Source organism: Aptenodytes forsteri, unplaced genomic scaffold (assembly GCF_000699145.1).
Source record: "Aptenodytes forsteri isolate BGI_AS27 unplaced genomic scaffold, ASM69914v1 Scaffold104, whole genome shotgun sequence".
Classification (NCBI taxonomy): Eukaryota; Metazoa; Chordata; class Aves; order Sphenisciformes; family Spheniscidae; genus Aptenodytes; species Aptenodytes forsteri.
Window position 1 is genome coordinate 2299696 of NW_008795943.1, and position 22656 is coordinate 2322351.

Sequence of the window (22656 nt, forward strand, 5' to 3'; positions counted from 1 at the left end):
CCGGTGGGATGGGGGAGAGGATCAGAAGAGTAAAAGTGAGAAAACTCGTGGGTTGACATAAAGACAGTTTAGGTAAAGCAAAAGCCGTGCACGCAAGCAAAGCAAAACAAGGAATTAATTCACTCCTTCCCCCCCGGCAGGCAGGTGTTCAGCCATCTCCAGGAAAGCAGGGCTCCATCATGCGTGCCGCAGCGGCCAGATTGCGTTCTAACTGGGCTTTTGCCTTTCTCATTTCTTCTCTGCACGACCTAACGAGATCCCTGTACTCTTCTTGAGTTGCCTGCCCCTTCTTCCACAAGCGGTAAACTCTCCATCACTCCAAACGTCTTCCCCTTCTTCTTCCCCCAGCTTTATATGCTGAGCATGGTGACATATGGTATGGAATATCCCTTTGGTCAGTTTGGGTCAGCTGTCCTGGCTGTGTCCCCTCCCAACTTCTTGTGCACCCCCAGCCTCCTCGCTGGTGGGGTGGTGTGAGAAGCAGAAAAGGCCTTGACTTTGTGTAAGCACTGCTCAGCAATAATGAAAACATCCCTGTATTATCAACACTGTTTCCAGCACAAATCCAAAGCATGGCCCCATACTAGCTACTAAGAAGAAAATTAACTCTATCCCAGCCAAAACCAGCACAGCTAGAATGGTTTTTGGTATGATTTTGCATCTTGTGACCTGTGAAACTGCTCTGAAGAAACTGATTGTGCCCAAGCAGCAATTTAGGCATAATTAGGTTACTCCTGGACGGGCCCTGAAATGGGTTCTTGTTTCCTGTAGATGTTTTCTTCTTGGCTTTTGAATGAATTTCATTTTTTGTAAATACAGATGCATGAGAACAAGAGCTTGAAAATGGGGAAAAAAACCTACAACCTGGAGTTACATGTCACAGCAGCTTTTTCTACAGTAGCGCAAGTACTGTTTATGTACAGTGTAGTCAAGCTGCTATTTTAAATTCTCAAGTTCCCATTTCACTTGTGGATTTACACAAACAAATCTTGCATTAGGTAATTCATGTAGCCATGTGTGTTAGAAGACGTCAGCATTTGGTGGCAAGTGTAAGTGAAGAGTTATATATACTGTCAGTATTACATCTGTATGAAAGGTAACTTATTTTCTTATCCATCTAGCATAATCATTTTTCCTCTGGGCTTTGATTTAGATAAAAACAAGATTGTAGACAAGTGAGCATGTTAGGTCAATCATAACAGAGTCGTAGTAAAAAAAAAAAACCCTTCTGTGAAAGAGACTTAACCTGAAGCATTAGCAATTCCTTTAAATATAAGAATGAGCTTGTAGTTATAAATATTTGACAAAAAAGGAGTTTATTTGGCAACTAACCTTTAATGGAATGTTAAACAAGTCAATAGAGGAAGTTCTTAGCTGGGAAAGTGATTATTCATTGTTATCCATCAAAATAATTACCCATTAACTAAGATAAGGACCCTAGGGAATTCCAAGGGCTTGTTCAGGAAACGATCTGTCAGGCTGAAGCAGGCTGTTTATGAGAGCTGGAACACTTCCTGGGAAGAGGAAGTAACCTCATGCCGGTTTGTAGCGGAGCGTCACACTGCCCTGCGCAGTGAGCATCATGAATGGGGTCTAGCAGACATACTGAATTTCCTGCGGTGGGGAAGACCCTGCTTGCTGGGATTTAGAGATGAGCTGCTTCCTGTGGGGTGTGAAGTTCTGCATGGTGGCAGTCTTGGGGTACCAGATGGTGTGCATGCCTCCCTGCTCCGGGTGAGCTGGCTCTCTTATGTCGAGTAGCCTGTCTCACGTTTATTTCAAGAAGCTGAACTGTTGGAGTTGCACGCAGGCAACTGCTGTTGGGCACCTGGTATGCAGAAACTTACTTCTGTGTTAAAATGATGCAGGTCAGTTCTAGCACTCTGTGTCAAGATCCCTAACTTCTTGTCAGCAGGCCCTAAATCTGGCAATAACTTGACATTTTCATTTGGGTATAATTTCCTGCCTCCGTGCATAATTGGACCTGCAGAAAGTCTGAGGCATCATTTACAGGTTGAAATAAGGCTGGGGATTAAGATTTGGAGGGCATTGGATATAGCACGCTGGAATGGGCTGGAGATTTCAGATGACATAGGAGTACAGTTATCTGCCTGTATACCTCTGTGTACTAGAGGAGGAACAGCATGCTGTTAGCAGTGGGAACACTTATCCCCTTGAGGTTCTCATTCCTTAGTTTGCCATGCTTGGAGATATGGAGCAAAAGTCAGGATATGTATTGCAAACTGTTCTCCTGGAGGGAGAAAGCAAAGGACAACATGTGAGTCCCAGCACAGGGGGGAACAGGAAACAGTGTCAGGTGTCCAAATACATCAAAACAGTGAAAACTCTGGCTTTCTGGAAAAGAGTCAGGTTATGTAACTGCAAAATCAGATCCTGGGACCCGGCTTAAGAAAAGCTCCTGTGTCTCAGAGCAACTTCATGCTTGTCGTGCTCAAACGTAGGTGCGTTGGCCCAAACAACCATGACTCTAAAGGACCGGTTTTACAAGTGAAAGCTAAACTTCTCTAGGACAGTTTTATTTACACATTAATCAGATCACGATATTGCGGTGTAAGTTCGACTTGAAGAGGACACAGAAATCATGCCTCTACAGCTTTTAGATGTTCTGAAACTAAGCCAAAGTTGTTCTTCGGAGTAAGACAAATTTAAAGGGAATTAGGGAGTTGGGAAGTTACCAAAAAGGCAACTTGTGTTTTCTTCAGCTGTGCTCTCAAAATAGTGTTGTCTTCACCATTTCAACCCTTCCTGATTCCCTTGCCCTTGGAGATGTCTTTTGACTGAGCACACCTGGCTGTGTGTCATTTCTCTTGAACCTTTTACTACATCGCTTTTTTTTTTGTAAGCTCTTTTTTGTTTCTATTCTACTGTCACTAGTGGTATCCTCCAGCTTTTAGTGTGGGATTCATGGTTTTCTACATTTGCATGAGATGCTTGAGGACCAGCTCTTAGATGGTTGAAATGTGAAAATGTACAATGGCATGGTGAGGTTTTACTATTGGGGTGACTTCCATGCTTTATTATTACTCAAAATCATTGGGCCACTTTAAATTTGTGTGCAGTACAGTGAGATATTTTTAAATAAATGCCTGCTGTCAGGAATTCATTTACTACAAAGTAGGGTAGGTCTTCATATTGTCTGAGCTGAAAGGATAGGAACTTAAATCTTTCGAGTTTGTGGTTCTGGGTGCATTTCCATGCTGATCATGTTGCTGGCATGAGTGCAATCTGTGGTCAGTGGGATGATTCTCCTCAAGCTGAAAAGCAAGCTGATAGGACACCCCTGTGTTTTACAGCGGGGCCTTTGGTCATGCGTGGTAGATTTATACAATTTTAAATATAGTGATCTGATACTAATTGTATTCCTTGCTAGTTGTTCCTCCAGCGCCTTTGCCAGGAAGGCGCTGCTGTGATGATTAGGATGCAGACTAACCATGGTATATTTCATCTTCATTTTAATCTTCCCTACTGCCATGAAATTTACAGGATCTTGGGTGAAGGTGGGAAAGGCTTTGAAGGGAGAGGGTAATTTGTGTGTCTTTTTTTTTTTTTTTTTTTTTACTGTTGAGTCTGTTCTTTGCTAGTGGATGCTAATGCACTTGATACAGCTTAGCAACAGCACTCCGCTTCTGACTCTTACCTGTAGTATTGGAGAAGTTCAAGAGGCAGGAATGCATACGAATCATCTCAAGTCTCTTGAGAGTAGTGGTAGTCTGGAGAAGCTGCTTCAGAGCTTTACAGTCTGTCTCATCTGCCACACAGCACGATCTGCTGTGATGTTGCTTACATCAGATGTTGCTTACAGGGTCTATGTGACTTGACACAGATGTTATGGAAGTGTCTGGAACAGGGCATCAAAAGTAGAGGGGTTAAAGCATAATTTTGGATGAGAGGACTATGTCATGTTAATGTTACATTCCAAAGCAGTGAAGAGGCAGAGCTGATGTTTTAAATTAGCGCGTGTTCTCTGGAATTATTTACTTTGTCTGCATTATCATGCATCCACTTGTGCTTTGATATATAGTGCTCTCATCCAGCAGAAATGTCAGGTTTATTTAATGAAGCATGAAGTAAATCAGCAGCGGAAATCAAGGGGAAGATGGATTATTGACGACTCCCTTCCCTAATGTCCCCACTTCTTATCTGAAAGGAGAGGGAGATCTAGCAAGGATATTTTGCCAGTGTGGCTATGTTCGTTGGGAGCCTTAATTTTCATTGGGGAAGGGTGTCTGGTTTCTTCTGCTTTTCAGTCAGGGCTTAGTGTATAAGCATCGCTTGGGTGGTGGCTGATTTGTTGATTGACTGACTTGTCTAACACTGAAGAGGGCCAAATCAGGAATTTGGAAGCTCATTTCCAAAGTATAGAACATCTTTCTTTGACGTAGCCAAGGCATATGAACTATGCTGAGGTACTGACGAAATGAACGCCAGGTACTTTTTTGCCATGGGAAAAACTTGTCCTGGGTGGTGGGCAGTGACGAGTTTACCTCATGGTAAACTAAATCTCTTGGTCTTCGCTTTGTTTGCTTTGAATGACAGTTCTCATTAGTCACTCAAAGAAAAAATACCCTTGTCTTTTTGGTGGTGAAACCGTATTTGGCCATCTGCCCACGGTAGTAGTGTTCTAACTGTGTAATCTGACCTGCATGCTATCAGCAAAGGCATTCAGTGAAGACTCTGGTCAGCGTGCTACACTGAGGTTCATCAGGATTAGGTTAACAGGGCAAGTATTTAGGAAAAAAAGAAGGATGAATTCTCTTCAAAAGAGGCTGGAAGCCCATTTCAGTGTGATGTGTTTCTGCTTTGTCCAGGTTTCGAGGGAAGTGTCTGTGGGCACAACGTTGATGACTGCCCCAATCACAACTGCCAAAATGGGGGTATATGCGTGGATGGTGTGAACACGTACAACTGCCGCTGCCCACCGCAATGGACAGGTACGTACTATGGAAAACATTCCTGTATGGGCTGGGCATACTTTACGGGAATGAAATGCAGGACTTCTGGCCTTCACCCAATGTACAACTGGAGCTGTATATGGCTCAATGCAGCTCACATCTGTGACTTGTTCTGCAGTCTGGGGGGCAGATGTCACTGGAACCCTTACAAGAAAATTGTTTGCATCAAAGCCACCACAATGGAGGGCGATTTCCCATTGCACCAGGCAGTATTACAGGCTTATGTGCACATGGGTTTGACAGACAGGTACCGTAATTCTTGAGCCGCAATGCAATGCGACTGTCACGAGTTGCACTTCCGCTTGTATCGATTACTTTGTAAGAGGGATACGTGTTTTAGAAGAGTACAAAGCATGGCTTTGCTATTACAGGTGTGTGCATTCATGGTGCTTTGCTGATACATCTTGAGGGTATTTTTAACCTGGGATAACAATCCCTGTGTAGATAATGGTAACGCTGCTGAAGATCAGGGCAAATGTGAACAAAGGCATAGGTGGGAGAAAGGGAGGGAAGAGAATAAGCGTTATGTATGGGAAGCTTATGTTTTTGCTACTATTATTTTCCTGCTGTGACTGATTTTTATCTGGAGTTCTCTGACTAGCAAAGCTACTTTTGCTTCATAAATGAGCCTGCTTTACTCTGTAGGGGGAAAAAGTGTGAATTTCGAGAAAGTGTTATGCATGATGTAAGGGAGCAGCTTACAGGAAATTCAGTGTCGTCTTTAGTCACAAAATGTCTCCATACCTCAGAAATAAACAAATACCTCCGGTTTTGGGGTGGGTTTTTTTTTTGAGTCATACTAGTCATTCTTAGCTGGCACACTTTTTCAGCTGAGTATAGTTTTGCTCTTCTTTCAAAATCATAGGTGAAAAAACAGCCCTAGAAATGGAAAACTGAGGTATGGACCCAATTTGCATTTTTCCTTTCATAAAGTAGATTGGGATACTTGTTTCGGAAGTAAGCTTGAACTAGCTCCTCGGGTTCTGAAGAATGTTTAGCACATTTTTCTCTGTATCTCGGAAATACTATGTTTGAAACCAGAACGTCTGTAGTGATTGGTGGTTCAGACAAATGTACTGTGAGGAGTTTGACTACTAGAGACCAGAGGTTTCATGTTGTTCTAGCTTTTTTCCTCAGAGAGCATCATTCTCATTATAAACCGGTTGTCATTAACTGCAAAGGAGGCTGTCAGTTAAGAACCCTCATTAACTTTAAAACATTATATATTCTTAAATGAAGTTAAAACCACATAAGAGTGAAATGCACCACTGCTTGCATAGCTCTCTGAAACTAGGTGTAAATATGAGAAAATGAGTCCTCCCCTTAATGAGCAAGTACCCTTGCTTCTGTACTGCTTCTCTGTCTCTATGTCCTTAAAGTCTGCAGAAAGTGAAACCTACAAAGAAAAACATGAAGAGAGCTTGGGTGTGGAGCCAACAACCCTTCAGTGACCCCTAAAATCTTGCTCCATGCCACAGAAATTATAAACCTTCTTATGGCTTCTAGCGTCTGTCAATAGTAAATTAATCTCAGGCTTATTCCTGAAGCATAGAGGATATGATGGATCATGAGTGTGTACAGTGTGAATATATAATCTACAAGGTATTATTTTGCTTTGTACAGGCATTGTAAACTTAGCTTGGCTTACAGGATTTGGGTGGATAGCTGCTGTCAACTAGGGATGACTTCTGCAACTCACCTGGAAGAGACTTTGGTGGTAATAGGCTGTGATTCTGTTTGGTTTTGTGGTAGATTGTCCCTCTGATTAACCATTGAAGTTCTTTGCAATGCAGTTGTGGTGGTTCCCTCTCTGAACCTCTTATGGGCTCTGACTGACCAGCACTGGGGGAAAATCATTAGGCCTGTGTTGTGGCCTAGTCTTGCGCCATCTTTCTTCTGTGTGGACAGTCTCTCCAGAAAACCATGTGCATGAAGGACGCTTCCCTTTGGTGAAACCCTGGAAAGAGAGAGGAACTCCCCAAGCCTTATGTTCTCATGGCTTTCTAAAACAATTTAATGGAATGGGCTTTCTGAGAATTTCCTTTGTTTATGGTGAAGTTAAGGTTATCAGCGCAGCAGTGGTTTTAGATGATGGCTTCTTAAGGCCACTGACTTTCCAGACGTCAAGAATCAGGTCAGTGTGGAACTAAAACTGGTCTCACCGTTTAGGAAACAGCAGCTTGGCTGTTTGAACAATGAACGTTAGAGCCTTTGGGGAACTGAACTGTCTTGCCTGAAATGAACAGTGCCGGTTTCGGTGTTCAAACTAAAACATGAGTAACTTCAGAAGTAGCTATGCATGTTCACATTGGCATATGTTTGTCACATGTAGGGCAGTAGCTCTGTGCGTCCACAGGATGCCTTAGTGATAGCCGTTCCTCTGCAGTGTAGCTGCTGATCTGAGTGTCCCTGGAGGCTGAAGGCTCACAACGGCAGTGGAGGCCTGCGTTTGGGGCCTTCTCTATGTTGCTTTGCTTGAAAGCCTGTGCAGTGAAAAGCTCTTGGCCAGCTGGCCTTTAAGAATTCATTTATTGTGTCTGTAGTATTCTTTTTGCCCAATAACTGTGTGTGCAAGTGATGTCCCATGACACCCCAAAATCCTGTCCAGCTCCACAGTGAATGGAGTCACCTGAATGCCTCTTGTTCTAATGTGATCCTGCAGCTCAGCCCAGCAGTGACCCTGCTCCGTCATCTCAGTAGTGTTTTCTTAAAAGAAGCTTGTTTCTCTGAATGGACTTCAATCCCTTTCCTGCATCTTCAATTAGAGACCAAGAAAGTGCAGGGTAACAGTACATGTTCAGCTTGGAGACATGAGGTGTGACGCTGAGGCAGGTCACAAAATAGATGGAGGACTGCTAGAATAGTTTAGAGAGAGAGGTGATTTTTTTCAAGATTAAACTGCAGCTGATGCTGACAGGAGTAAACTACAATAAAAAATTAGTTACTCAGCAATAAGGAAATGTTGTATAAGTGCAGGTCCATCCTTTGCACAAACGTGGTTTATAACATTATAAATCACCTCTAAGGTAAGTGAAGAGGGGAGGGCTGAGCAAACAACTCTTTCAGGGTCTGTCCCGGTAAATGCTTATAGCGTAAGTGTGGAACTGTGAGAGTGAACACTTCAGGAAATCAAAAGCTTCCAATGAGACCTTGAGGTTAGAGGACATTGTGTGCAGCTTTTTTTAAAAAAAAAAAAAGTCCCAAACACACATGTTTGTAAGTAAACGTCAGCCAAAAACAAAAGGATGTTAAACTTTCTAAAAATACTTAACAGTGTAGATGTGCTGTCTTCATAACAGTTCTTCTGCAGTCTCTTCTTTCAAATACTTACTTGTCAAGTAATCTTGGAGAAATTTAAATTGGTCTGTTTGCAGTTTTAGTCTTTATTTAATCTTTGTGCTGTGGATGATGATCTGGCATGTTTGTTAATATAGTTTGTGCTTCATGGCATAGAGAAACCAGTCCCGTTCCTTGCTAGAAAAATCAAGAAGCTCTACTGCATCCGAATAGTTTTGTGTAAAGTAATATTGAAGCATCCTTTACTGAAACAAAATCTGTCCCAATTCCTTTTGGTAACCATCTGCCTCTTGTAATTCCCTGACAGGTGGTAGGCTGGACTATGTAACTGTGCATTTTCTTAAAAATGTTTTTTCTGCTTGCTACTAGAATCTAGCTTTTGAGAGACTGTTTGCTTTTGGTCTAATTTCTGACTCCTCAAACAGAGCTCACTGCTCCTTTTTTGTTGAAGTGCATGCCTTCTCTTTCTCACTTTACTGCTTTTTCCGGAAAGATAAAATCTTGCCTTTCAGAAACAATGTGGAGGAATTCCTGCTGTCACTACTGTTTTTGTCACCTTCAAAGTTCTCGTATTTCATATGGTTATAATGATTGTCAACCTCATAAATTTGTAACTGGCAAGACAGTCTTGGATGTGTTTTAGTGAAACTGCCCCAGATCTTTCCTGTTGCTGAATGTTAACTGATTTTTTGTTTAAGGATGACTTTTATCTTGTCCCAGGCCAAATCCTTTTTCAGAACCAGGTTGTTGGGTCCTTTCAAGGCGTGGTGTTGCAGATGTTTAACCAAGCTCACCTTTTCTTGGAAATAGATAAGGATGCTTTTGTGAAAGACTGAAGTCTATTCCTCTGTGCATGGCAGGCCAGAGAATTTGGTGTGTTTTAAGTGTGATTTGAATCAAGATTAGCCAAAAATCCTGGCTAATGTCTGTGCCATGTGAAGGCCCTGCTTTGTGCTGCTGTTCTCCAATAATTAAACCAGCCTGATAGGCTCACTGTGGTCTGAGAAGGAAGCTGTCTTTGCCTTCTCTGCCTGCTCCCAGCCTCCCTTCCCCTTCCCGAGCTGGCTCTGGTATTTGTTGGAGTATGCCACTTTAACTCACTAATCTAGTAAAAAATCCTGTCCAGCTGCCCCCCCCCCCCCCTTCCGGGATCAGGAATTAAAATTCACAGAGCGGTCTCAGAGGAAGTGATGGCAGTCCAGGGCTGTAAAGTCATGTGGAAGGTTAGGGTGTCCTTCCACAGGACATGGTGAAACCATCTGAGGATTTAAAGGCTGCTCAGTTGTTCCAGACTACAATTCATACAAAGAAGCAAGACTTTGTTTAAAATGCACCTGTTTACTCTGTTGATCTAACCTACACAGCTTTGTGTTAAGAAAGATGACTTGAGAATTCGGGTACTAAAGTGATTAACAATATAAAATGCTTTTGTTTTTCTTGGCTGAGAAGGACTCCCACTTCGCTGTGGAAAGTTTGCAGTGTTTCAGAAGATCATCATGAATCTGTGTTTGGCCCAAATCATCTTTCAGGAGTGGCGCACAGCAGAGATCAAAATTTGTATCCTCCATTGAGTTCAGGAGCAAACCATGCAAAGGACTTAAGATTAAAATTCAGAGCGGTCTCAGAGGAAGTGATGGCAGTCCAGGGCTGTAAAGTCATGTGGAAGGTTAGGGTGTCCTTCCACAGGACATGGTGAAACCATCTGAGGATTTAAAGGCTGCTCAGTTGTTCCAGACTACAATTCATACAAAGAAGCAAGACTTTGTTTAAAATGCACCTGTTTACTCTGTTGATCTAACCTACACAGCTTTGTGTTAAGAAAGATGACTTGAGAATTCGGGTACTAAAGTGATTAACAATATAAAATGCTTTTGTTTTTCTTGGCTGAGAAGGACTCCCACTTCGCTGTGGAAAGTTTGCAGTGTTTCAGAAGATCATCATGAATCTGTGTTTGGCCCAAATAATCTTTCAGGAGTGGCGCACAGCAGAGATCAAAATTTGTATCCTCCATTGAGTTCAGGAGCAAACCATGCAAAGGACTTAAGTGCTGCATCAGGAGTTGTGGGATGAGTCTCTGGGTTTGGGGGACACACTATGTCCATGCTCAAGTGGGTTTTGGAAGACCTACGTTATAGTGCTTCAGTTGCAGGCTTGGCCTTCTTGCCTCCTTTCATTATTTCTACCCCTGTGGCTGGGAAGGCGAGACTCCCATGGCAGTTGTATTTATTTAGGCTTTGTTTTCCCCTGAAAAGGGGGCTCCAGTGAACTGTATATTTTAAAATCTAGGAGACCTTTGTCTCAAGGGAAGCACAGTGTGCTAACAGCTGACTCCACCAAATAACTCCAGCATTGGGAGGTAGCTTAAGAAGCAAATGTTTGTCTTGAGCAGAAAAGCTCTTCAGGCAGCAGGACTGTGCTTTTTAATTAAAATAGCTGTTAGCTTGGTCATATGCTCTTAAACACTAGCACAAGGGTTACTTTTTCTGCAGAGCTTTAGGCAGGAATTTTCAAAGAGGGGAGTTAAGGGTTCGATTCCTATTTAATTAGAGTAATATTTGCTCCCTACCTTGGTTTTCTTTGAAAATCCCAGCCTTAAACTCTGGGCAGACGAGACTTTTCTTTGCTAAGAAGGGAGGATAAACATCAAAAGGCTAATGTTTAACATTTTTATGTAAGATCGTATGCTCTGGTATTTTGTTTTTTAAAACTTACTTTGCCAAATACCACTTTCCTCAGCTTGTGTATCACAAAGTATACAGTAACAAGTCATGCTAACTTAGTGTTCAAAAAATACTGCCTTGCTGGAATACTTAGAAGCTTGAAATGTAGAGGAACTAACTCTTGACACTAGATGACATACATCATAAATGTTGAACCTGCCAGTCTCCTGAATGATGGAATATACATCCTTGCTACATTCTATAGAGTACTGATTATTACCTGCCAGAGAGCGCTGTTGGGGTTGCACTCTGATTCTGGTTGGTATGCACATAGATAACATGCAAAGAGCAGTCTTAGCCTTTGTATTAGTACAGGGAGACTGGGTCAGACTCCTGTGAGAAGTGCAGTCGTCTTTCCCAGTGGTGTAGCAATGGTTGACTTTCTGGTGCCTTTCCAGACTGTATTAAAAAGCATAGTAGCCTCGTTGGTGCTGGCTGAGATCCATCTATGCCAAAGTTGGGAAGTTGGCTGGTGATGTGCTGTCACTACAGTAGTATCTCCAAGAGACAGCTCTCTGAAAGAGGCCAAGAGGGATTATGATTCTTCCTTCATGTTTGAACTGGCAGATACAAAGGGAGCAAGGAAGCATGCGGCAGGCTCCAGACCTGGCAGCTCCAAGCTTGAGTGTACAAATGATTTGAAGCATCAGACATAAACAAACTTTATCCTGGATGTTGTTTGTTTCTCTTGTGGTACTTGATTCCAGTGTTGTGCAGAGCAGATTGATTTCACAGGCATTGGAAGTTACACCATTAGTTAGTACTTTATCCCGTATGGATTCTGGAACACCTACCACAACCTCCCATTTGTTTCGTGCTGCTTTCCATTTCCCAACAGCAAGCCTTGGTTAGGAGGTAGCTGTAATAAAACACCTGAGGTGTTAAAAGCTGAACTGATCTGATGACAGAATGACAGCATCCAATTTAGACCACGGTGCTGCCTCTTCCCTTGTGCCTTTGGTGACTGTCCAGGCCAGGAGATACTCTTTGCGATCAAATGTGCCAAATAATCTTATGTGGAGCTGTCTTTAAGTTTTCAGTACATCTTGCGTGTGTTTGGCACTAAAACAAAATAGGCTAGACCACTCTGGTGAGGCTGGGTTGGTGGATGTGTGCTGTGAGATCAGGCTAATAGGTAACAGTTGTTTTATCTGCAGCTGACTTGTTTCTGGCAGTTTCTGCCCCTTGTACTTAGAATGAGGTGATTTGTCTTTGGATAATTACTAAAGATGCGTTGCTGAGATAGCTTGAGAATATGAAGCTTTTATTGTAAGGTTTGGCTCCAACTGTTACGTTTTTGCCTTGCAGATCTTTTTACTTGTTAGGTATTTCCTTGATTCACTGGATTTTCCAGAGGAGGTAAAGAGAAGGGCAAAATGGAGAGTAGCTTGGTGCTATGTATTTCCTTTTGGTTGCTGCTGTCCCCAGGGATTTCACCTACCACCGCCGTATTAAGCCAGTCTGTTGTTAGTGCATCACTAATAATTTTTAATGAATTTTGTTCTGTTCATTTGTATTACTGCCTCTGAAGAGCTCTGTCAGGACTGCCCTCTACCCAGTAGTCTGTGGGGAGTGATTTAGGGCAGCATTTAATGGATCAGGGCGTGCGTAAGTCTCTTAAAGCCCGAGTTTTGTATTTGGGGGCTGTAAAATCCCTTGTAAAAGCCCATTAGTTCCACTACATGCTTCCCAGTGTGGTTATGAAATTAAACTCTTTTCTCCACCATGTTAGCCTAAAATAAACACAGATATTTGCTCACAACAATTGTAGATTCATCTTCAATTGTTCAAATTCTATATTAAGCTCTTAAATTTTATGATATCTTGGATGGCATTTGACATTGCCCAAGATAGAGTAGATCTGTTAAAACCAAAAACCCAACACCTGAGGCTTGGGAATGGCTGCTACTGCTTTGCTGCTCTGTAGTTCTGTATTTCAAATAGGAGAAAGATGCTGTGAGATCCTAGAGAAGGAGTACTTTTTTTGAGGGCTGTGATGCCTCTCACTTCTTCAGAAAACTCCTGCAATGGAAGAAATATTTGGCTTCAGTCCTTTTTTCAGGGGAAAATACTGTAATACTTAAGCAGGGAAGACCTTTACTAAACACACATGCAACTGGGGGCACTTTTTGCAGATGTAAACAGTGTAGTCCTTTGAATTCTATGTGTGCCTGAAGCCATCCTTGGAGCTGAAAGCAGCAGTTGTATTCATCAGATTGCCTGCAGGGAGCTGTGGAGATGGCTTTGCTGGAGGGTCTGGAATTTGAATGTGGTCTGGACATCACACTTGAAATTCCTTTCAGTATTACCTGTTTATTGCTCTGGATGTTCTTGTCTGTATAAAGGTGTTGCCTCTTTCAGAGAAGTTTGAAGTTCTTTGCTTTGAGATACCTTGTGTCGATAAAGCAAATTCTATAAATGATCAAATATTTTCTTTTGTATACTTTGCCACGCGCTGTATCTTCCCTGCAATAACTGTTGTATTGTACTTTTTATAATCTGTCTTTCTCCCTTTGTGGGTAACAGTTGCTCTGTAAGTCTGTTACAAAATTCTTCTCTCCATCGGTCTGTCGGACTCTGAACTCTAAGCCTTTTCAGTGTCTTTATTCAGAGGTGGTAGCTTCAATACTGCAAAATGTATTCCAGACTGAGGCTTTGCCATTGCTATTACACAACAACAACTGTTTGCATTACTTATTCTTCCTTGTAGTCAAATGTCTTGTCAGCGATGTTTATTTTGTTGATTAAAGCTGCGATTTAGCAGAGGTCCCCACTTAACTCTTCCAGAGAAGCTGAAGTCTTTCCTCAAGGAGTGCCTAACAGAAACCTTCTGCAACAAGTCTGTTTGCCTTTGTATTTTATTGGCGTTTGTGCATCAAGCCTTGTCTGCTGTTGCGCTGCCCAGCAACCTCGCTTGGTTGAATCTGTCTGAAATTCCCTGGTTTCCTCTTGGATAATATAAATACTATTTTGTTAAAGATATCACTGCCTACTGTTCATCTCCTTCCAGGCTATTAATTAAATGCTTCAATGCCTGTATGTATTCATTAATTGTAACTTAGTTTTTTCAAGGAGTATGGATAATTCTGTGGGTTAAAGATTAATTGAATGTTTTTACAAATGCCCAATTGAAAAACATGGGAGCTAAAGTAGTTTTCATAAACACCATTTCACTAGAAGGTCCAATGGTTCCATGCAATTTGTCCTTTACTTTCCATTTGCTGAGGAGACTCACACAGCAACTTGAGGAAACTGAGCTTTGACCTGACTGACCAACATATGTTGGGTTACGCTGTCAATGCAGACGTTTTCCTTGTGTTACAGGAATGAACTGGACAGAGAAATGTCCTTCCCCAGCCAGATGTGGTCTACCAGCTGGCATCCTGAATATACACACAGCTGGTTAGAGGGGGGAAGAAACTGCATGGTCCCTTGCGGTGCCGCTAACCTTCTGCCACAATTAGATTCGGTCATTTATACAAATACTGTTTCTTATCTCTTATCAAGACTCAAGAATGGGCTAAGATGCTGTTCACCTTCTCACTTAGTAGTCCTTTGAAACTTGGAGAAAAAATGTAAACAGTTCTAATGAGCCATGCTTTCTTTAGCTACACTGATCGTATTCAAAAACCATACAATAATCTTTGGAATGCTTTGTGAATTAAATTACTCTTTCAGAGAATTTCTGTCTAGATCTGGTTTATAGCTTCCCAGATAGCCCTTTAAAGAGAGCTAGTGAGTTCTTCCCTGTGTACTGGAGTGCTAGTCTGAGATAAGTAACAAACTTCTGGTGAGGTACTGAGAGGATGGGGGCATAAGAGCTTCTTGAAACCTGATACTCCTCTTCCAGCGAGTCTTTTAGGACCTTGAGGACCAGTTTGTGATTCTTGCTGGATTATCTTTCCCTGCCAGTATCACTAAACTTTTAAGATACTCTGACTTCCAGTTCAGTCTGAGTCCAGTGCTGTCGTGGTTGTGTTTTTGAGAGAAATGGACATTGCTGTCTCCTCCCAGCTCAGTTTTCAAGGAGCTGATTTTTTTCAAGGCACAGGACGGTATTTGCATCTTTTGTCCTACTAAATGTTTATAGTGCTTAAACTGCATGTGAGATCTCTTCTCAGGAGCTTTAGCCTCTGGTACTCCAGCTGTGCATCAGCAGTCTTTCCTGCTGGAGAGCTGTTAAGAGGCCAAGAAAACTTTCTCCTTTATGGAAAGTCTGCTCTGCCAAAGACAAAGACCTCTGATTGAACTGACTGAAGGTCCTGCATTCATCTGCAGAATCAGTGCAGTTGGAATTGGGGTTTATGCAAAGCCTGTATGGTTCGGTAGGATCAGCTTTTGGAGGTGTCTGTTGCGGCTTCCCAGCGTGACTGTTTTGGTTTCTTATTTGTTCAAGCTAATGCTCTACTTTTTCAGTGTAGGATTGTACTCATTTTATGTGCGATCTGCCTTACCTTTATAAATCAGGCTTTATCTTCTTTTTAACATGAAGACCTCTAGGAGAAGGGGCTGGCTGTTTCTCATCAATGAAATCTGGTACAACTGTCTGAGGGGCCTTGAACCACTGCATCCTGTGTCTGCCTAAAGAGAAGCTCCTGGAGTTCCTGTCCAGTTCCTGCTGGTCTGAAAGTGGGAGCAATCAAAGCGGCAAACATGTCTGTCTTACTCCATATGGCTTTTCTGAGGGGAAATATGCAGGAAGTAACTAGTTTCATAGTGGGCAAAAAGTGCTAAGAGTTGAAGGCTGTTCCCTTTTTCTACTTCTAGTTTTCAATTTTGAAATACCACATGGACTAGCTGTTTACTTTGTACAAGGTCACTTAGAACCTGAGTTGGCGTTTTGCTGATTTCCCAGGCTCTGCAAATATCAAGGTCAGGTTAAGCTTTTATTAGCTTCTTGGAGTAATTTGTGTTTCCTATCTTGTTGTCTTTTATATGTATGTTTCTACATTTTCATTAAAACATTGTACAGTTAGTGTATTTGTGCTTGCCTTTGCTAGTTCACCCTATATTTACTATGTTTCTTTTAGAAATGTAATTGAAACTAGCAAGAGCACAAGAGAAGAAATACCTACAGAAACTTGCAGCTAAATGAATTAACATTTAGCTGAAGTTGTTGTGGTATTCAGAAGCACTATGGTTATGAAGATGTGTATTACACTGTACAATTCATAATGGAGTTTGCCCTTGGAAGTTGAATTTCAGCTCTGTGAAAGAAAGACTTGATTCTTCCTAAAACTCTTAACAAGCAGAAAACAAGCTTACCCAGTACATGGCTACAAATAAATATACTTGGTTCAGTTACAATTGAGTCAAAGCAGTATCCTTTAAGTAAACTGTTTCAGAGATCTTTTGTCTCATTTGATTTAAATCTACTTAACTAACCTGGCAGAGAGAAGTCTTGTGCAGAATATTCACTGAGAAGTTTTAGAATTAAAAATCCTGTTTTATGTCCAGCACTGAAAGAGAATTCTTTCTCTGCTGTGAAAAAGTCATTCAGGAAGCTCCCAGGACAGACACTACATTGAAGACCTAGGTTGCTAACAACAAAAGCATCAAATCTTTTCTCTGCAGCACCTGCCCAAAATATTCATCTATTTCTCTCATTTGCACAAGGAGTTGAAGTCTCTACTGAGGGCAAATCAGTCCGTTCAGGAGAATGAGAGGTTGTGGCCATCCTTCAGTCCCACTAGGAATTAAGTGATGATGCTGCTTTGAGGGAGGGCAGTCTTAAAAGCCATTTACAAATGTGTGTGCTGGTTTCTGGGGGGGGGGGGAAACAACAAAACAAACAAACAAACCCCTCAACCAACCAAACAATGGTAACAAAAAAACCCCAAACAAAACCCCCCTCCAAAAATCTGTGTTGAAGAATTATGATATTGACCATTAATCCCATGTTGTTAACACCTAAAGAGTCAAAACCACCATATAAGCAACCATAGGGTATCTAAAAAACCCAAACCCCACCAAACCACCCCACCTAAAAAACCTTTATTTCTCTCTTTTGAAGACTTTGGGCTACAGAATGCATTTCCAAGCCACTCAAGCCTCACTTCAGCAATAAGGGCTCAAGCATTTTCAGTGAACTTGAAGTTGCTTTGCATTCTTGCCAATTCACCAGTTCCAGTTAAGAAATGCGAGCGCCTTGGACTTCGGTCTAGGACTTGTAGTATTTTAAAACATAGTTCCAAAATCTTTCAAAAACTATTACACTTACATTGCCTGATGGTGATGAGACTGAGTACTTATTAATGTAGTTAGATTGATATGCTCTGCTTGCTTTATGTTGCTTTTGATTTGTATATTTTTGCCCAGAAGTTGAGTCTGGATTTCAATTATAACTTCAATAAAGAACAAGTTTTTTTCATTAAAATACTCAATAGTAAAATGCAATAGTTAATTGCTCATTTACACCCCTCATATATTAAGTTGAATTTCCTTTGTTTTTAAAATAAACTGCATTAAAATGGAGCTCTGTTTGATTCATGTTCATAATTAAACACAAATATGATTGTGATCTGGTAGCTGCAAAAGGAGCATTAGAAATCTGAGAAGCTAAGTGAAGATCAAATTTAAGGAGCACAAATGTATGTTCTTGAAATACAGTTGAATTGCTTGAAGAAGTTTAAGCTCTGCTTTTTTTTCCTCTTGTGGAGACATTGATATACCTTTTAAAAGTTTGTTTCAGTTTAGGGCTGTGGAAATATGGAATAGCCTAGGACATAGGGTTATTGCAAGGACATCAGTGATGTCACGTGGACCTGTCCTTTCTAGAAGTGGAGAATAAGTGCTAGGAAAAAAAAATATTAAAAAAAATCCTAAGTGTTGATATTACTAGTGACACTTGAAATGGGAAGTTATAAACAAACCCAGAGAGTTTATATGAGGGAGTAGTTTGCCCATCTTTGCTTAAAAAAACCCAAAACAAAAACCAAACCACAAACAGGCGTGCACACACACCCCACCCCCAATCCACCAAAAAACCCCCGAAAAGCGTTATATTTCAGGAGTTCTATTCAGCCAATCACAAGGCAAGTGATTTTGAGAGAGGCATGACAAGCCGGAGTGGTGTGGCAACTTCAGTGCTGAAAGCTGTTCACACTTTAGTGATACCGAGTTTAAATTGGCTGCAGTCAAAAGGGGGATGTAAATGCTGCAAGAATGCTCCTGCAAAATGATTATGTTACGGATGAGTGTTTGTCAGAGAGTACGTTCTTTGATCTGGGTTGGGCCTCCTCCAAGAAAAGAAGGAAAATCACTTTTATAATAAGCAAATAACGTCTTGATTATTTTTTTTAAGAGGAAGTCAATTCTGTTGAGTTGCGAGCTACGCACGACTACTAGGAACCAGTCTGAGATAACTGACTCTTTTCAGTTTGGTTACTGATAAGCTAATATTGAACGCTAATGAATAAATGACTTCTGTTACGACAAATGCATGGTTTTGTTTTTTCATAACGTAGACAGCTATGTTTTGTAGATAACAATATGAAGCATTAGATTTCCCCCCAACTGTTTTACTAAGTAAACTGGGAGGTGAGGATTAATTCTGAAAACTCTATTGTAATTATTATTACTGTTAAAATTTTATTATGTTTTTTCAAGTGATAAAATCCTTGTTTTGAAGTAGTCTTGCTGGAGGAACGCATGCATAGAACAAAGTCAGTTGTGCAATTTTTATTTTTTTTTTAAATAATTTTATTCCTTTGCCACTAAGGGAAAAAAAATCCAGAGCTCACAGGACCAAAGGCTAAGATTTGTTTAAGTACTTTGAAAACAAAAGGAATTATGGTTTGGGTACAGTGGATGGAGATGGTTAAGACTGAACATTTTTACATTCCTGTCAACAATAAATGTTTCAGCTCTGTGTATTGGAGGAGGGTGTGTACGCGTGCTTGCATCATAATTTCTGGGTCATTAATAAACAAGGTGACTGTTAAGCAACATCTAATAAGTATTTTTAAATTGGCAAACCTGAGTAAACTGGAGCCCAGGCAAATTGGCACGGAAGATCTGTGGCCCGCTCTTGAATTTCTTATTCTTGGAATATGGGGGGAATTCCAGGCAGATGTAAGTGTGCAGCTGATACAGTAGCTGGAGATGACAAATGGGGGGATCTTGGTAGTAGCAACGCCGTTACTTAAGAGTCTTGACCCAAATAATGGGAAGCTGCTGCAAGCTAGTGAGGGAGGTGATGAAGTCAGCTGGAGGGGGGGAAAAAAAGGTCACATCAAACAAATCTAATCTTATTCTCTGATAAAAGGCGGTCTTTTAATGCTACATACATTGTATCAACATTTTAGGAAGGGTGGTAAAAGCAAGTTATAAGGAAGTTTAAAAAAAAAAAAGCAAGCTTTCAACACTAGAGAGTTCTTAACGTAACGGAAAGGGGAGAAGTAGTTTATCAAAAAGAAGATTGTGGACTGTGACCAGTACTCCGTGGTTGCACATGTGCACCCATTGCCAGCCTGGGAAGAAATTAGCTGGTGCTTAGCCATTAGGTGTTATCTGTTCAAGAAACTCAAAATAAGAATGAATGACTTGAAACTTAAGCTTAAACAATTTCAGCTTAAAAGTAAACCGTGGAACTTTGATTGAGAAGATGAATAAGTGTTGAAACAGAATATTGATGCAAGTGGTAGGTTCTCCAGATCTTGATGTCAAAGCAAGATGGATTTGTATAAATAAATAATTCAGTAAATGTGAATTGCAAAGCTTCCTATAGATGTGACTGTGAAATTCAGTATCACTTGAAACTGATTTCATACTTAGTGGTCCAGTGGTCCTTTTTGTTAAAACTCCCTGAAACAGTGTACATTTGTTTTCTTCCTTCCAATATCTCCAGTCATTAAAGCGTTTTATTAGAGTATTTATTTTGTCTCTAAAAAAGAATCAAAAAACAAACAAACAAACAACAACCAAGAAAACCCCGACTATTTGTGGTTGTCTGTGGAAATACCTGGGGGAAGGAAAATGAGTATTTTAGGTAGAAGAGTCTCAAGAATTCTATTCTTCCTCATGAAGTAATATTCATTGCATAATTATATAGGAAAGAATTAAGTTCTCCTGACAAGAGTTACTTTGCTGCTGGCCTGTTGACACTGCTTTGGCCAAGATTTTCTTGTGAGGCCATCTTCTTTCTTCTTAGTCTCTCTGGCTGCTCTGCAGGCAGACCTTCATTCTTTCTGTTTCTCACATCCTCGCAAACGTATCTTCATATACTGCAGGCTGCCTGCTGGTTCTCACACTATACCTTTTTAAAGTTATTTGCAGTTCAGCTCCTACTTTGGGGTCGTTTAGGGATGCTAGTTGTCTTTGCCGAATTTGAAGACAGTGTTGTTGGAAGTTCTCAGGCTTCAGTGTCCTAGAAATAAGAAGTGGCAATCAAGTTGGACTATAGTGTTTCCCTTGGTTATGTTGTCTGTGCAAGAATTTTCTTGTGTCTGAGTGTCTGAACTTTTATTAAACTTGTTTCTTTCTGTGCATCAGGCCAGTTTTGCACTGAAGATGTTGATGAATGTCAGCTCCAGCCCAACGCTTGTCAGAATGGAGGTACCTGCACCAACCACAATGGAGGCTATGCCTGTGTCTGTGTCAATGGTTGGAGTGGGGATGACTGCAGTAAGAACATTGATGATTGCTTCACTGCCTCCTGTGCTAATGGATCTACTTGCATTGATCGAGTGGCTTCTTTTTCATGCATTTGTCCAGAAGGAAAGGCAGGTAAGGGCAGAAAACTTGCATAGGTCTGGCACTTAATAGAAGATACTTCCTGAAGTTTATGCATTTGCTTGAAGTGGTGTGTTTATTTTACGCACTTTGTGACCAAACCAGGAAGAACAAAAGGAAATGTGCTGTCCATGAGCAAAGACCTTTTAAAACCTCTGTAGCTTGGGACAAAGAAGTATTTGTATTAGGCTGGAAGACAAACTTACTACAGTTTAGACTGCAAGGAAAGCAGATCTTTTTCTAGCGCTTAGCAGGACCTGTATTTGCCTGAGAAGTTATGCATGAGGGTGACTTGCTCTGTGCCACTTACGATAATTGTACTTAAAAGTCTAGAAGGCAAATTTAGATATTTTTGCGTGAGTGAGGATGCTCTTACTGGTATAGTGGAAAATTTGCTGTTGTATGGTAGGTAAAAATTTGAAGGTCTCCTAACTACGACCTGGAAATACAAGTGATCAGCATATCTGAATTAAGAAAGTGAGCTTTGTGTGCACCTGTGTTTTCAGCTGTCAGAAATATCATCATGCTCGTTAGAGAGAACAGTTAGTTAATTGCTCCAAGAAGGAGATTTTGGTAATGGTAAGCCATTGTACTGCTCCAGAAGTGCTGGAGACACCTCTGAAGTCACAGAATCTACATTTAAATACAACGTTTTATAAGTGTGTGGTGAAATCCCCGTGGTAGTCTATAGGTTGAAGCCTATAAGATGCTGCTCAAGCTTCTGGCTGTGGGAGTCTCTATTTGAAATATCAGGACAGAGGGTTTGATCGTGTAACATACAGTCTGACTGCTATATCTCACTTTTTTGAATAAACTCTCGGATGCTTCTCTAGGTCTTCTGTGCCACTTGGATGATGCATGCGTTAGCAATCCATGCCAGAAGGGTGCTCTGTGTGATACCAATCCTGTGAATGGACACTATATCTGCACCTGTCCTCAAGGCCATAAGGGAGCAGACTGCACTGAGGATGTGGACGAATGTGCAATGGGTGAGTTTCTATTTGCTATTTGTGAGTACATGAACAGGGAATTGGGTCGTTTGCTTTATGAACTAACAGAGGGGCAAGAATACACGTTTTGTCATAGCTTCTCAACATAAGCACACTCCTTTCCTGCTTTCCCCCTTCCATTTCAGTGTCTTTAGATGAGTTTTAAATCTTGTGTGAGACTTGGGGCAAAGGGCTGAGTCAAAATAGCTGTCCATGTTTGAACTGTTAGCCTCTGGACTATGAAAAGCAGCAAGATGCTTAACCATTCTTCATTGTGCAAGAAGGCTTTAGCATTGTGTGAGGAGTGCACGGAAATAGATGCGATAATTAAGCTGACCCTTAGAACTGCAGCGTACAACGAAAGTACCGCAGTTTGTGTGGCAGCTGTTGCAGCTCCTGCCTTGGTAGAAGTATATCAAGGGTGTTTGACAGCCAGAATATGGCTGGATCTTTTGAGTGCCTTCTGAGACTGGTGACCACGTGGGCTTTTAAAGCTGTAGTTCTCTGATATCATGCTGTTGTGTTATTTTGGGGATTAGCTGGACTCTCACAGACTTGCTTATAATTTTGTGAGTGCTAGTTTACGTTTCTAGAGTGTGATGCATGAAGGTAATACCTAACGAGCACTCATGGAAGTGTTGGAAAGAAGCTCTTCTTTGAATTTCATTCCTCAGTCTGCCTTGGACAAGAGTGCTGTTCCTTTTTGAAAACACACGAAGGACTAGTTCGGTTGTTTTGTGGCTGAGGCGGCATCTTGTCAACCTCAGGAGTGAAGTAAATGTGAAAGATGATCTAAAGATAAGGCCTTAAAAGCATCATTAATTCTCTAATCCCTGCTAGTTGATACTCTTCTCTTAAGAACTGTCATTAGTAATATGGACCAGAGTTGCTCCTTTGGTCCATTGGTAATGACGGCAATCTTTTTTTTTGCCTCTTACAGGCAAG

At 41.2% G+C, this 22656-nt stretch overlaps 1 protein-coding gene across 1 annotated transcript in view; it reads left to right on the forward strand.

Annotated features, from left to right (window-relative positions):
* LOC103904006 (neurogenic locus notch homolog protein 2) overlaps positions 1-22656 on the forward strand; it is a 59549-nt gene that overhangs the window by 14193 nt on the left and 22700 nt on the right. The window contains exons 4-6 of the mRNA XM_009285336.2: positions 4830-4952; positions 20483-20716; positions 21556-21711. Coding sequence (XP_009283611.1) covers positions 4830-4952; positions 20483-20716; positions 21556-21711 — 513 coding nt within the window. The remainder of the gene's footprint in view (positions 1-4829; positions 4953-20482; positions 20717-21555; positions 21712-22656) is intronic.